The sequence below is a fragment of the Xiphophorus hellerii genome, chromosome 4, assembly GCF_003331165.1.
Source record: "Xiphophorus hellerii strain 12219 chromosome 4, Xiphophorus_hellerii-4.1, whole genome shotgun sequence".
NCBI lineage: Eukaryota > Metazoa > Chordata > Actinopteri > Cyprinodontiformes > Poeciliidae > Xiphophorus > Xiphophorus hellerii.
The window spans coordinates 14,105,835-14,120,310 of NC_045675.1; the positions used below are offsets into that span (position 1 = coordinate 14,105,835).

The 14,476-nt window shown below is 40.0% G+C and overlaps 1 protein-coding gene across 1 annotated transcript; it reads left to right on the forward strand.

Moving 5' to 3' along the window:
* The first annotated feature begins 1,249 nt into the window (after positions 1 to 1,249).
* rcn1 (reticulocalbin 1, EF-hand calcium binding domain) lies at positions 1,250 to 8,392 on the forward strand. The gene is made up of 6 exons (XM_032561369.1): positions 1,250 to 1,771; positions 2,578 to 2,771; positions 3,268 to 3,446; positions 6,536 to 6,596; positions 7,061 to 7,260; positions 7,336 to 8,392. The coding sequence occupies exons 1-6, from the start codon at positions 1,539 to 1,541 to the stop codon at positions 7,441 to 7,443; spliced, it is 975 nt and encodes a 324-aa protein (XP_032417260.1). The 5' UTR covers positions 1,250 to 1,538; the 3' UTR covers positions 7,444 to 8,392.
* The last annotated feature ends 6,084 nt before the right edge of the window (positions 8,393 to 14,476 follow it).

Sequence of the window (14,476 nt, forward strand, 5' to 3'; positions counted from 1 at the left end):
CTGAAGCGTCTTAAAACTTTTAAGTCGCTGTAGGATTATTGTAGATGTCATCCATTAAAAAGAGTTCAGTTTCTGCAGCAAATCAGTTCAATTGAAAGACTAGGCAATTCTTTTTCTGAAAAAAGAAAAAAAACTCATTGAACAATATTTGCATGTAAAAAAAAAAACAGGAGAGAAAAAAAGAAAATGCCTCCGGCTTCATTAACACGGAAACTAAAAAAAAAAAAATACTAAAAAGGCTTAAGTTCAAAAACACATGAACAAATAAATCAATTAATTTCCAATAGAAATAAATACATGAACACAAACATTATTCTGATGAAATGAGATAAGACCATAAAATATTAAAATCTACAGTTCTTCTTATCATTAAAGATCAAGTTATCTAAAAAAACATACCTCAGTGTTTTCCAGATTTTTCTAAGCAAATGTCGTTAATTAACGGTAACTCTGCAGGAGTTCTGCCGATCCACATCTCAGGCCAGAGAATCTGTAGACAGGACAACCATCCATCATAAGCTCCATATACCTTCATGGAAGTGTCAAAAGAAAAAAAACAACTAATTCCAATTTGCAGCTTTAAACAAGCTAGAGACACAGCAAACATGGAAAATAGTGTTCTGTTCTGGTTAGATAAGACCAAAATGTAACTTTTTTGACTTGCATGTGAACTGCTGAGAGGTAGAAAACTAAGACTGCAGATCCCCCTGAACACACCTTCCAATATAATTACATGGTGGTGGCATCATCATCATGTTCTTCAGAAGGAGCAGAGAAGCTGGTCATTGTTGATGGGAGGATGGATGAAGCTAAATGCATCTCAAACCTGTCAACAACATCACCCTATTTATTGAAGCTGACTGAGCATGAGGTATTTTGCCGTACAGAATATGGAAAAAACTTTAGTCTCTGGATGTGTGACGCTGGTATTGACATAGGCCACCCTGGAAACAAAATTTGATTCTACAAAGTATCTATGAGAAGAATATGAATACAAATACGTGCCACCGATTTTTTTTAATTTCGTGCTATTGATGTCACTTCATAGTAATACACTACTTTGAGCTGGCCGTTCCTTTACAACTTCTCATTGTACTTTCTCCTTATCACTTGTCGGCTTGCAACGTGGCGCCTTAACTCCTGTAATGTTATGAAAAGCCCATCTGTACATTGTAGGGATCGTGTGATTGGACGGAGAGGGAGGGGCACTGTAAAACGGATGCTGTGATTGGTCGTACGTAAAGCGGCAGGAAGTCCCGGCTTGGTTGCATCCTTACCACAAGAAAAGAGGACGGGACTGCTTTCAAACTGTGCAAGTGAGGAACTGGAAGTGTTTTTAGTGGAGCTGGTGGCTGGCGCTGATGTTTTTACAGGCTCGGCTTCCAACGAAAGAAGAAGAAAGAGCTCCGTTTGCAGTGGGAAGTGGAAGTAGCTGCTTTGCTGCTGACGCTTTGCCAACTGATTGTAGCTTTTCCAGGCCTGTTTGTGGTGTGTAAGGGGGGGCTGCTGATTAAAGTCAGCATCAGCCCCAGAGACTGATGGCTGGATTTAGCTTTAGCTTTAGCTTGGTGTGCGCTGTGCTCCTGGGCGCCTTCCTAGTGAGCGCGAAGCCCATGCTGAGGAAAGAGAGGGTTCTCCGTGACCCAGAGCTCAGCAGACAAGCCCACGAAGACAATAAGAGCTATCAGTACGACCATGAGGCCTTTCTGGGCAAGGACGAGGCCAAGACGTTTGACCAGCTCACCCCCGAGGAGAGTAGAGACAGACTGAGGTGAGAAGGATCCCCCTGACAGTGATAAGCTCTGATTTTTCTCTTAATATAATCCACTCAGTCTCAGGCTGGAGTCTGCAGCAGTACAGATTGGTGACATGAAAAATGAACAGGAACACATGTTCTTTAAGATGATCTCGCCTGTATATTTTTCCTTTATGCCAACAGGACAGCCTTACAAGTTATAACTGGATTGTTGCAGACAGTTGTTGGAGTGAATGTGCTGTGGAAGGTGTTTTCAGCTTCACTTTGACAAGTTGGCATTATGTCCCACATACGTATGAGGTGTGGAGCTGAAAGGGGGTGGACCCCTGTTGGGACGTCTCAACGTGGCAACATATATGTCTAAGAATATACTACAGCCCACAGTGCATGTTTTTTTTTTCTTTCTAAAATTGGGTTCACTCCGCTCCACCCACTGGAGTATTCTCACTGAAGGTGTGTCCCTTCTACTAAAATACTTTGAGATGCACCAATTAGGCTTTTTCCCAGCTGATACCGACTTTTGCCTTTGAGGTCTGAAATGCAGATTCTGCTCTTGAAGGCCTGTAACACACAAACACGCCAATTAAACATCATGTTGGTGGATTTATTTTTTTTCTTTTGTAGAACAAAAAACATGTGACATTTTAAGTTTTGATCCAGTTAAATGAATTGTTTTTATCCCGAGTATTCTGCCTTTCTAATTGAACCTCTTAGAAGCAAGTGCATGTTTTTACAATGTCATTAATCAGAGTTGAAATGTCTACATTTAAAAAAAAAAAGAACCTGTATCAATAATATCATCTATTTTCCCCCCCCCTCAGCAAAATCGTGGACCGTATAGATGGGGACGCAGATGGGTACATCACGACAGACGAGCTGAACGCCTGGATAAAGCGTGTCCAAAAGCGCTACGTGTACGAGAACGTAGCAAAGGTGTGGACGGATTATGATCTGAACAAAGACAACAAGATCTCATGGGATGAGTACAAGCAGGCCACTTACGGATACTATCTCGGTATGGCTCCTCTGGTAGTAGACATGCTGTTATTCAAAGATGTCCCGATTAGGCTTTTGCTTTCTGATACCAATTTTGATTAGTTCCCTTTTTTGTTTGTCTGAGGACTGTAACGCATGGAGAAATAAAAACTTACGATGAATCTTCCTTAATTGAGATTTCAGATTTGAAAACAACAACAAAAACTGAATTAAGCGTCAAAGCAAATAACCCCAAGCGCTTATAATTTTTAACCTAAAACAAGGTGCATGAAAGTACGTGCTATTTGTTTATAGACCGAGAATGATGGGAGTTTTTAATCTTGGTGTACTTTATAAGTAGTAATTTAAAAGAAAAATCTGTCTTTAACCTGCTGATTACTGATCAAAGGCAATCAAGTGAAGATTGGCCAGTTCCGATCCACTTTATTGTTTCATTTTTTTTTCTTTTTGGTAACACTATGTTAAAGAGCTATTTCAATGCCAGATAATAACCTACTTTAAATGCATGCTTTCAGCTAACCCTGAGGAATTTGAGGATGCCACAGACAAGTTCAGCTTTAAGAAGATGCTCCCTCGAGATGAGAGGAGATTTAAAGCAGCAGATCTGAACGGCGACCTGGCAGCAGACCGGGAAGAGTTCACATCTTTCCTCCATCCTGAGGAGTTTGAGCACATGAAGAATATTGTGGTTCTGGTAAGCCCAGCCCTTCCCCTCCCCCACCTCTCCCTCCCCTAAAAACACACAGTAATTACATATGATTAACTCATAAGACCACGCCATCAATTTTCTTATCTGGATTTCAAAGACAGTGACCTGAAGCCAATGTTATAGTTGGATAAAGAAGCAAAATTTAAAAAAAAAAGTTAATTACATGACGCATTATTTTAGTTAGAAACCCCTGTTTAATTTTGGAAATATAGCTGGGTTTAATCTGTGGCAACATTGTTTTTGCCACCTTTGTATGACTCCCTAATGAAATTTGAACAAGTTCTGGAAATCATTGCATCTGTAGATTCTTTTTGGAACAGACCCGATGGGAACCAACAGACAGTCCCATTTAGGCCCCGATCTTTAAATATAAATCTGGGTTTGTGGAACATTGGCGTGGCAAATGTTAGCAGCGATGCACTGTGCTGCCGTGTTCATAAAACTTGTACCACCCATTTGACAGAGTTAATAATTAATCCCTCATTTTTCCGATGTCGCTGAATGTTAACCAAGAAACGGCTCAGGCAGCGGTGCTTTTACGGCTCTTTACTGTAGTAAACACAATTGTCAAAGATTGGAGTCCCTAAAACTGATGCACAGATGTATTGTGGGTTTTTTTTCCCCAACAAGTTATTCAGGTCTTTCACACAGAATTGCAGAAAGGAGGCTTTGATGGCGCACGTTGTTACAGGGTGAAACATAAGAAGGAGGCACTTTGTGGCTTAGGAAGAACATGGCTGTAGGGTAATGGGACAGAAAACTAATGGAGGTTGTTGTGCAGGTTCAGGCAAGAGCATAAACTGTTCCCAGTGAAAGCCAACGATGCACACACACACTCTCCTTCACATAACAGAACTCTCTGTTAAAAGGTCCGGCTTCACATTTCTACCTGCTGAGATCTCATTGTTGCCTGTAATTCTGCTCTCAGAGGCCAGATTTGTAGAGAGGAGTGGCTGCCGAACATTCACTGGACAAAATGTTCAAGATTCTTCTTTAGTAAGGATTAATATCTGGAGCAAAGCAGGTAGATAGATAGATGGATAACTGTTTGCTTGAATTGACTAAGACGGGCCAGTTGGACAAAGATGATCCCTGGGGTAAACAGGTGGAGGCGCTGCGGCTCCCTGTTGTCTCAGTTAGACAAGGAACAGCTTTAAATTGCATACCAGAATCATGTAATTATTCGGAAAAGGACTGGACTTGATCTGTTTGTTTGAAATGATCCAAAGCAGATGATTTTATTTTCACTGTAATGAAATTTCCACCTCACATTCTTGAGGTTTTATTGTTGAGTATGATGATGTAAATTTGTCTGTCCCACAAGATGATGCATTTCTCTTTTTAAATATGTCACATTGAGCAAAATTATTCAAAACATTAAAATTGTAATCTCCATGTAAATTCAGGCTGTGAACAGGAAATCTGCAAATTAGGGACAGAATAATGAAGACAGATTAATGCAAAATATATATATATTTTTATTGACATTAAATCCATTTTTATAACTTTTATAGAACATTTATTGCACAAAAGTATAAAGCTGTGTTTTGACTGTAAGTTTTTAGGTGTTGTGGCTTCTCCAGATATTTGGATACAAACTGCTTAGTTACACATAGTTAGTTGGACATCTATTCAGAAAAGGCAATAAAAATACAAAATATTTTAACTATACATTTACATTTTGATATTATGTCTCTCTCAAATCCGTTGAATTTAGAAGTTATCAGTTGGATAATTTTTCCCTTCGTCTGTTCTGATCAGTGATTGTTGAGTTTTGTTTTCTTGTTGCTTGAATGCAACAAAGCAAAGAACTTCCCCTGCTTTTGGTCTATAAAAGCATCATTTATGTTTGATTGTCCATACAAAAAAAATAGATTGAAGTCATAAGCAGTGGAACAGAAACAGAAAAGTAGCTGTAAGCTAATTATTTTGTTCTTGGTTATGTATGCACATGTTTTTCTCTGTCCTACTGATTGCTTTTCTTGTTTTTACAAACCTGTTTGAAATAAATAAATCAAATCAGAAAATCAAGCTTGGGTTCAAGAAAAATGGGTGTTGACGAGCAAAGGCCAGAGCTGCGTCTTTCTAGTTTCTTATTTTAAGCCCACACTATTTTCCAAACAGTAGCATTTAGAGGATTTCCAAGATACCTGTGCAAAAATTTTGAAACCTTCTGAACTATCTTTGATAAGTGTGAAGTAATGGAGAAGGGTCTTTTATTGTTTAAATCAACTTAAATTGGTTATGTTGCACTGAAATAGCTGATGTTTTCCCCACTTTATTTTTCCATTTGCTGCTGTTTAACTACTATAAGTTTACAAAAACAAAACAGACTGACTAAACACTTATTTTATTGTACACAATGCTATTGTATATTGTAAGAACATAATACGCTTTAGCTGTCTGTGTTTTGTTTGCTGTTTTGTGGTGCTTTTTTTTTTTTTTTTTTTGTCTTGCCTACAAGTAAAATGAACATATAAGTGTTAATTAAGACATTCTATAGTCTGAAATTATAACCGTCATTTTATGGCAAGCATTTTAGAAAATAAACCTAGATAATATTGGAGATATTAATTACTTTTTATATTGAATCTTCCAGTAAAAGTGCTTTATGATGCAGGTGACCCCATCACAAAATGACTGTTATGTCCTGCTTATAAAAGGTGCAAAACAGCCTGTTTATTATCAGAGGTCCAAAAATCTTCAGCTATATCAATAACTAAGTGTATGTATTTATTACAGAAAATCTTTCAAGGTTAAATCTTCAACTTTTATCCATTAATTCTGGGATGAAATTGGGAGAGCTATTCAGAATAAGTTTAAAATGTTAAGTTTTACTAATTGTTGCTGAAAAATGTTATTTGTCTTTTAATTAAGAGGCTTCAGTTCTCATCAGCAGCGCTGTAATTGGCATGTCAGTCTGCCAGCTCGGCTATAAGTCGACCCTCACACACTTATTCACTTGCACGGCCAGAGGCAACATGTCTCCCTCTTAACTACTCTCAGTGGAAGTCCCACTACACTTGACCCTCATGTCTCCTTTTAATGACGCTGTTAACTCGTTCTGAATGCAGGAAACGCTGGAGGACATCGACAACAACGGCGATGGACATGTGGATGAAGACGAGTACATTGGTGAGTTTGGAGAAATAAAATCATATTAAATCAAATTAGGTTTAAAAAATAGTTTTGGAGAAATCGGCACTGAAGGCATCTGCCAGCTGGGCAGTGTACTCTGTGAACTGAAAGGAAACTGTTAAAATATGAGGAACGTAAAGGCAAGGGGAGGAGTTTCGTCTTTTAATTCTTATTCATGTCTGAAGTTTTCAATTTCTTTGAAGCAGAATTCAAATTTGAAACAAGTCTTGAGGTTTGGTTGTTGTTTTTTGTCTTTCATTTTTGCAAACAGTTTTGTTTCTGAACCCTGAACTCATGCTCAGGATTATAACTTCCTTTGCTACAAATTTCAAAATAAAAGCTTGTGCTTCTATATTTATTTATGCTCATAGCTTGAGCATTGTTGTGTTTTTGGTTTTAAAAAGTGACTTAAGAGGAAAAAACATCTCCAAACAACAACTTAAGTGTTTCTCTGTCTGAAGCCGACATGTTTGCTCACGAGGACGGGGGTCCTGAACCTGACTGGGTCAGGACTGAGCGAGAGCAGTTCTCCGACTTCCGAGACCTGAACAAAGACGGAAAGATGGATCTGGATGAAATCCGGCAATGGATCATGCCACAGGACTATGACCATGCCCAGGCCGAGGCCAGACATCTTGTGTACGAGTCCGACCAGGACAAGGTATGCTGCTTCAGCTGCCGCAATAAGCTTTAAAATGTATCCAGTTTATTAATCTTCTCTTTTCTGTGTCATCAGGATCAGAAACTGACCAAACAGGAAATTCTTGACAACTGGAACATGTTTGTTGGAAGTCAGGCCACGAATTATGGTGAAGACCTCACCAGGAACCACGATGAGCTCTGATGTCTGATTATATGTGTCCTAAAAAAACAGAAATCAGGATGGGCCTTACAGTAATGCCTCTCACATAGGAGATGGATAGAAGATGGACCTACCAAGATTTTGTGATCGGTGTTTTAGTCCTCCTGCAGATAGTTTTGTTCCTGACATTCAGGAACGAAACCAGAGGGGTCTTGCTCTTTGTTTTGATCAGTGCCTTCCAGCCAGGCAGCATCAGGCTGTGCTGCCTCTGAGATTTCTAAAAGTGTTTGTAGACATCAGTTGTATGAACAGTTTGTGATAGAAATGATAATGTGAAACCTCAACTTAGAGCATTTACTATGTTTTTTTTTTAGATATTTATCAGATGACTTCGATAATGAAAGTTGGGGAGGAATAGGATTTTTTACTGAAAATGTTTGTTTGCAGTCTAATTACACTTGTATTAATTAGTAACGGGTTTTTGTTTAGCTAAAGTGCTTTGATGATTTTCTTTTTATATTGATGAAACATGGCATGAATTTTGCACGCATTTGATTTTAATGTAGCCTGTGAACATCTTTTTTTCTTCCTCCATATTTAGTTTTTACTGTATTTATTAGTGTATGCAAAAATGTTAGTTTTTACTTTTATATTGTTTTAGATTTAAGTTTACACTTTACTTTTCCGCAATTAAATATTACAACCTTTTTTTTCAACAAGTTGTAAATAAAATTGGGGAAAAAGTTTTCAGCATAATCATCCGGATGGTTTGATTTTCCTAAAATTCCTTTTGTTTTCAGGGAGTTTATGAAGCTTAATGTAAAAAAAAACTATTTGTAAGAACAGAGCCTAACAGTGGTGTTTATTCTGATCAAAACATTGCTAAAAATTACATTTTATGAGAACACTGAGGTATATAAAAAAAATGGCACAAGTTTTCAAATCTTGTCCAGATGCATAAAAAAGTAATAAATATGTTTTTCCATTTTAATTGTGTCATAGCCCTGTCTTTTAGGCTTATTTGCTACATTACAAATGTGATTCTATAAAGTTTATTGGTGTCTGGGTTGAAACAGGGAGGAGGTTGGAGGAAATAAGTGAGATTAGGCACCTCTCTATTTAAACAGACAATTTTACTCATTCCTTGATTCCTCAAAGCTGGATTTGTTTTGTGGTTCAAGGGATTGTTTGGGGTTTTTCACAACGACGACCAAGGTTAGGTTCTTTTTTTGGGGAACCCCAGGCTTCTATTGCTCGATCACACAAGTCAGCCATGTCCTGTAACGTGGTTTGTTAGATCATAAACACACATCCAAGCCCCAAAAAGTCGCAGGTTTTGACCTTTCACATCAAGATACTGCAACTCCATTGAAATTCAGTGCCATCCCGTATGCCAACCTCAGTGTTATCTGCATCAGTACCTAACAAAGTGGCTGTTGAACTGAGAGTTATTTTTTTCTGCTAATTGTAGTTATCCCGGTAATTGAGGACAAACTGCTTGTTTTCCTACTTTTAACCGGGGCAGTTTTAAGTCCTTACAAACATGATATTGATATCTGTGGTAAATGGATTGGTTTTTCTGTGAATTTAGTATTGTGGTACATGTGAGAACTCCTATTCAATGACCGGATCACAGCCAACAAAGCATAATGGACCTATTCAAGTACTCGTTTTCTCTTCAAGGATCTCTCAAGTACTTCTAAGCTCCTGCAATCAGTCCACAAACATGAACAGCTTACAAAGCTACAAGATTTTATTTGTATTTCCGGGTCGTATTGTAATATTTTCTTACAGTTTAAGACAGCCAATCTAGGTCTTTCAAACATGAAATCCTCAATGTTGTCTTCTGATTCAACGGACATAAGAAACAAGCATATACTGTTAACGTATCTCTAAACTAATTGCAGTCCACATGCAGTGTGGAGAGACGGAGTTGAGAAGACTTGCTGTTGCTGCTGGCTGTTGCAGTAAAACTCTCGGATGTAACTGAGAAAACGGCGCTGCCACCCAGCTTGTCCCCTCTGCTTGCTCATGTGGAACATACGGATATATGTGTGCCAGTTAGCAAGACAAGTCAAGCGGGGACAATGCGATAAAGCTCATTAGGAACAAGGGATGGAGCGATGGATGTATGTGTTGGCCATGTTGTTGTGCTATAACCTAAGCCATTACTTTAATCTTAGAACAGAGGCCACAATTCCACAAAAAACTACTCTGTAATGTTGCATTTGAATGTTTTTATTGTTTTCTTGGCACGGTTAGACAACTAGGAGTAATAGGATAGCTTCAAAATAATTATTTTCTTGCATGTCTTGGTGATTACCTCTATAATTATTAATATTTTCTGAAAGACAGTTTTAACAGAGACACCAGAATTTGTTTTATTTGTGGTTTTGGTTGTAAGTTGTTTTTATTTGCTTTTTATTTATGGTTTTTGGTTGTTTTATTGTCTTCCTGTTCCAGCGTGGAGTGTTCTGTACAAAATTATAGTTTATTAGTCTTTCCATCTGTTACTGATTGAACAGATTTGATCTTTCTATATGATCAAAGGAAACAAGCGAAAGCACTTGTTTCCTTTCGCTTCACAAATGAAAAGCAGATTCAAGGTGTTTCACAGTATCAACATTTCAGTCTCATGTAGATTATATATTGGCTTCTCCATTGGTTGACTTAAGCATGTTGGGTTGTTCCAGTTTCATGCATCTGAATAATTGGGAGGCCTGAAACTCCAAAGTTCCTCAATGCACTTCCTCCAGACGGCATATGAGGTATGTCATGTGTCATATTGGATCTGTGTGTCAGAACCAATGTGTGATTGAAGGTGGATGAGTATTAGTGGTGTGCAGAGATGTAAATGAACCAAATGTGTGTTCTCTTGAAGATGTGGCGGGAGGGCGCACAGGCTAGCTGCCTCGCGGCCATGTTTAACAGTCTGCCCCTCCTGTTTACACCAGGGTACTAATCATGCACACTGGGTTGGGGGGGGCAGGCGGAGTGTGCGCATAGTAATGCCTTCAGACGGGTCTCATATGAGTGTCTGCGTAGATCAGCCCTTTTTCTCTGATAATAATGAGCCCTCTGGGTGAGGATCAGGCTGGAGACACTCAGAGAAGACGGTCACAAAGTGCACCACTCAGCAACCTCAAAGAATCATTCTCGCTTGGGCTTGTCCACCAACTGTCTTCTTCTCATTTTCTACCTCCATTTCCTTATCACAAATTAACAGCAGCGAACTCCAAACAGCCACAACAATTAAACAGCCTGCATAACAAACTAAACAATCCATCCAATCTGCTGTCAGTTCCCCTTACCTCCTTTCAGTCTCATACAATCATCATGATACTCTATTTTTTGTTTGAGTCTTTCTCCACTCACTCATATTAGTCATTTTAATTTTAGTGTTTGTGCCCCTTGTGGATTTACTTTCCATGTTGTTATTTCCAATGATCTTTGGGACAAATAAAACCCACCTGTTCAAGACTGCCTACTCCTTGTGATTCACCGTTACGTTTGATGTTTCTTGCTGCTGTTTTTACTTTTTTTTTTAAAGTGACCTTGAGAGTTATGAAGGATGCTTCAAAATAAAATGAATTATTATTATTATTGTCGCCACCTTGCACTGAGGCTTTTATATAATAGTATGCAGAGTTAAAAAAGTATTTTATTCATTATTTTGATGTTTTGACAATGATATTGCGCCTTAACGTAACAGCTGAAGGCAGAGGCTGTGGATTTGCTTTTCCTTGGAGGACAAATTAGATTTCCTGCAGAAACCACAGTATAAAGGTCAAATAACGCTGAACTACAACTGTTTTCCTTCTGTCATATAACTTTAGAATATTATTATGGTTCTTATAGTAGGAAGAGTTGCACAGAAGGACATGTAGAAAGAGAAAAGATCATGTTTACACTGCACCTAAACTGGAGGACTCTGCAGTTTTTTCCTCAGGGGAATAAGTTCTTAAAAAAAGCAGCTTTTGTTCTGTAGTACAGGGATCCTCACATCATTTTCTCAAGCAGAGCTCCAGACTCCGAGTATATACAAAACTGAAATCAGATATTTACGTAATTGCACATAAAGATTCTTTACCATTATTTCTCACTGCCAGACATTAAATCAGAGTGAGCCTTTTCCCGGCTAGGTAAGTTACGATTTCCAAAGTTATTTGTATTAGAAAGGCTGCTCTGTGGTTGGTTGAGCTGTTGCCTTGCAACAGGACAGTCCTGGGTTTGACTCTTTGCCTGGGGTGTTTCTGCACTGAGTTTGCATTTTCTCCCTGCATATGTATAGGTTCTCTCCTGGTACTCCGGACTTTGTCTGCAAACATGAAACTGTTTGCAGACAATTTATTGGAAAAAAAAATGTTATTGAAATTCTTTGAAATTCAATGGGAAATCATAGTCACATGAAACTATTATTTGGTAGACCAATCAGTAAATATATGTGAAAAATCAAGCTTGCCCTGCAGCAATAAAAATGGGGCATTTGGGTAAAAGCAGTCCCTGATGATGCACAGGCCTCCCCCTGCGTTTATGCAAGGTGTGCGGTTGTATGTGCATGTCGCATATGTAGGCTAATTCAGCGCCTTGCATGTTTCTACTCCTGCACAATGAAGCTTGAAGGAGGGCATCAATCTTTTACATTATCCCTGGGAAAGTGATTTTCCCCTCTCCTTTGGCAGCACAGGGCTTTACTCCTCCTAGTGGTGGTTACACTGCACTAGGAGATAGAAATCTCTTTCCTTTCAAGAACTACACTTTGTGCTCATCTATCATCATGACTTTTTATGCACCATCAACACGGTGTAGATAAGGAATCGTCCATTAATGACTACACAATTAGAGAGAAGGCTTTAAAGAGCGGTAGGTTTCAATTTAGGAACCATAAACCTAGTGAGTTGGGAACTAATTGTAACTGCCTCTTGAGAAATGGAGGGCCCTTTCAGATGAGGTCAGAGTGACTCAAAATCAGTTTCAAACAGCTTTTACAAGGCTGTTTCAGTCATCCACTTCTGACAGGCTTATGCATATTTCATGTGATTTACTCTCAGAGAAACTTTTCAAGTTTTAATTAAAAGACAAGCCTCTCCAAACCTTTTGGAGTCCGCAAAACAGAAGGTGGAGACAGACCTGTCCCAGAGAGACTACATATCTTTGGACAAAACGACTCTCTCGCTCCATTTGTCATCGTTTGTCTCCCTGTTTCTCGGGTTCTTTCTCCCCATGTTCCAGCATCTGAATACCTTTGGGGCAGAGGTGGAAAGTGAGGAGATGACGCCGTTCCCATCCCGCTGCTCTCTCGGGAGCTTGGGTTGGTTTGTGATCTTTTTTCTCACATGATAGAGACACATCTAATCCTGTTAGGATTTAATATCTTCCTGTGGTAAAGAGGAGGCAACAGGAAGGGTGGAGGGGGTGGGGATGAAAGCCGCAACGTTTGAGGAGGGAGCGGAATGTTTTTCTTTATTTGCTGGCCCACATATTTCTTTTAGTTTGGAGTGTACATATGCACGTGTTTGTGTTCCTTTGCCTGCGTACCCTCGTGGGATTGTCCCGGCTGCTGCCTGCATGTCTGACAGCCTCCTCTCAAGGTGTTTTCCTCTCGCTGCCTTTCTGTATCTGCTCCATCTTTGCTCCCTCAGTGAGAAAGTTTCCCCTCAAGGCCCCATCTGAGCTCCAGGCCCCCCAAGACCTCCGCATTCCCAAAGCCCCCTACACACAGGAGCCCCTCAGGCTCCACGCTGGACCACAGGGAATACCCCCCCCCAAGAAGCCCAAGGCCTCTCAGACGGCAAAGCAGCAGCTCTGCACAAGAGCGCTATAGCCCGAGGGGAGGGTAAAAGCTGTCTGGGAATACAACTAAGAACATGCTTCACTTAGCAGTCAAACAGCCCCTGACAGCGCCTCCTGGTGGTGTAGCTTTGTTTTCGCACACAGGCCTCCTTGTAACTCAGTGAAGTTTTGTCCCTTGGGCCTTGACCTTGTTAACAGTCCCCTTGGGATCAGAGGGGCCAGTGTGGGCTACATGTGCACTGACCTTTCCAGCTCCCAGAGGTTGGAGAACAGCTTTTTAACCCGGAGAATCTCAACAGGAGACAGATGTTGATGCAGGATATACATGGGTTTAACTAAACCCAGATATAAAAACACAATTCCCTTTGATTTGCTGCACTGCAAAGAAAAGAAAAGTTTAAACTTGTCGAATAAGCTTTGTCAGTTCTCCTGGTGATTTGTGCAGGACGTAAAACAATGTGCTTGCCTTGAAAAGGAAAAGCTTCAAGATGCTTTGATTGCGGAGTGTGTGAAGCTAGCAGGCCTGCTGTCCTACAGATGTCTTGGATGGTGCATTACCAGGTGTACGTCACCTGAGATTACCCACGCCGACACCCCTCAAAGGCAAACAGCCAGCAGTACAGCTGAGGGGGCATCTGGTGGCGTGTGTGCATGTAAGTTCGAGTGTGTTCATGCATTCAGATCGGAGCTAACATTTCACAGGAGGAGATAGAATCGTGGTGCACATTTGCTGTGTTGGTGGAGAGTAGAAATCTACCACAGCGTTCGGTCAGAAACCTCATTCATGAGGAATGCAGTGAATCAGGTAGATCAGCGCTGGGGTCGAGGTCAGCGTCTCTCCAAAAGCATGTGATAATGATGGTAGTAATGACTGAGGATGTTTAAAGCATTTGGCTCTCGTCTGCAGTCTCTGCTAAGAGGGAACTGGAGTGAGTAAAATGTTCAGCTCGGCGATTCCTGTGATCTCCCCCATGATTCACAACGCCCCTGCCGAGCCAGAACAAAGAGCAGCCCTTCCTAATCAAAGTGCATGGGATTAAGAAACAGGAAAGAAAACCGAACATCACAGAGATAGTGCCTCACAGCCATTATGTGGATTGGAAAACAACCTGAAGGACGGCTAAAATGAACCGAGTCTGACCCTGAAGCAGGAGGAAAGCATTTTAATCTTTGTTAGCTCTGCAACTGTAAGGTTCTGCCTCAGGAATTAACCACTGCTGGTGCAAGAATGGGAGACACTGTAGTAAAAATGTACTTTTGTTCACTCTTCAATAGATAAAGT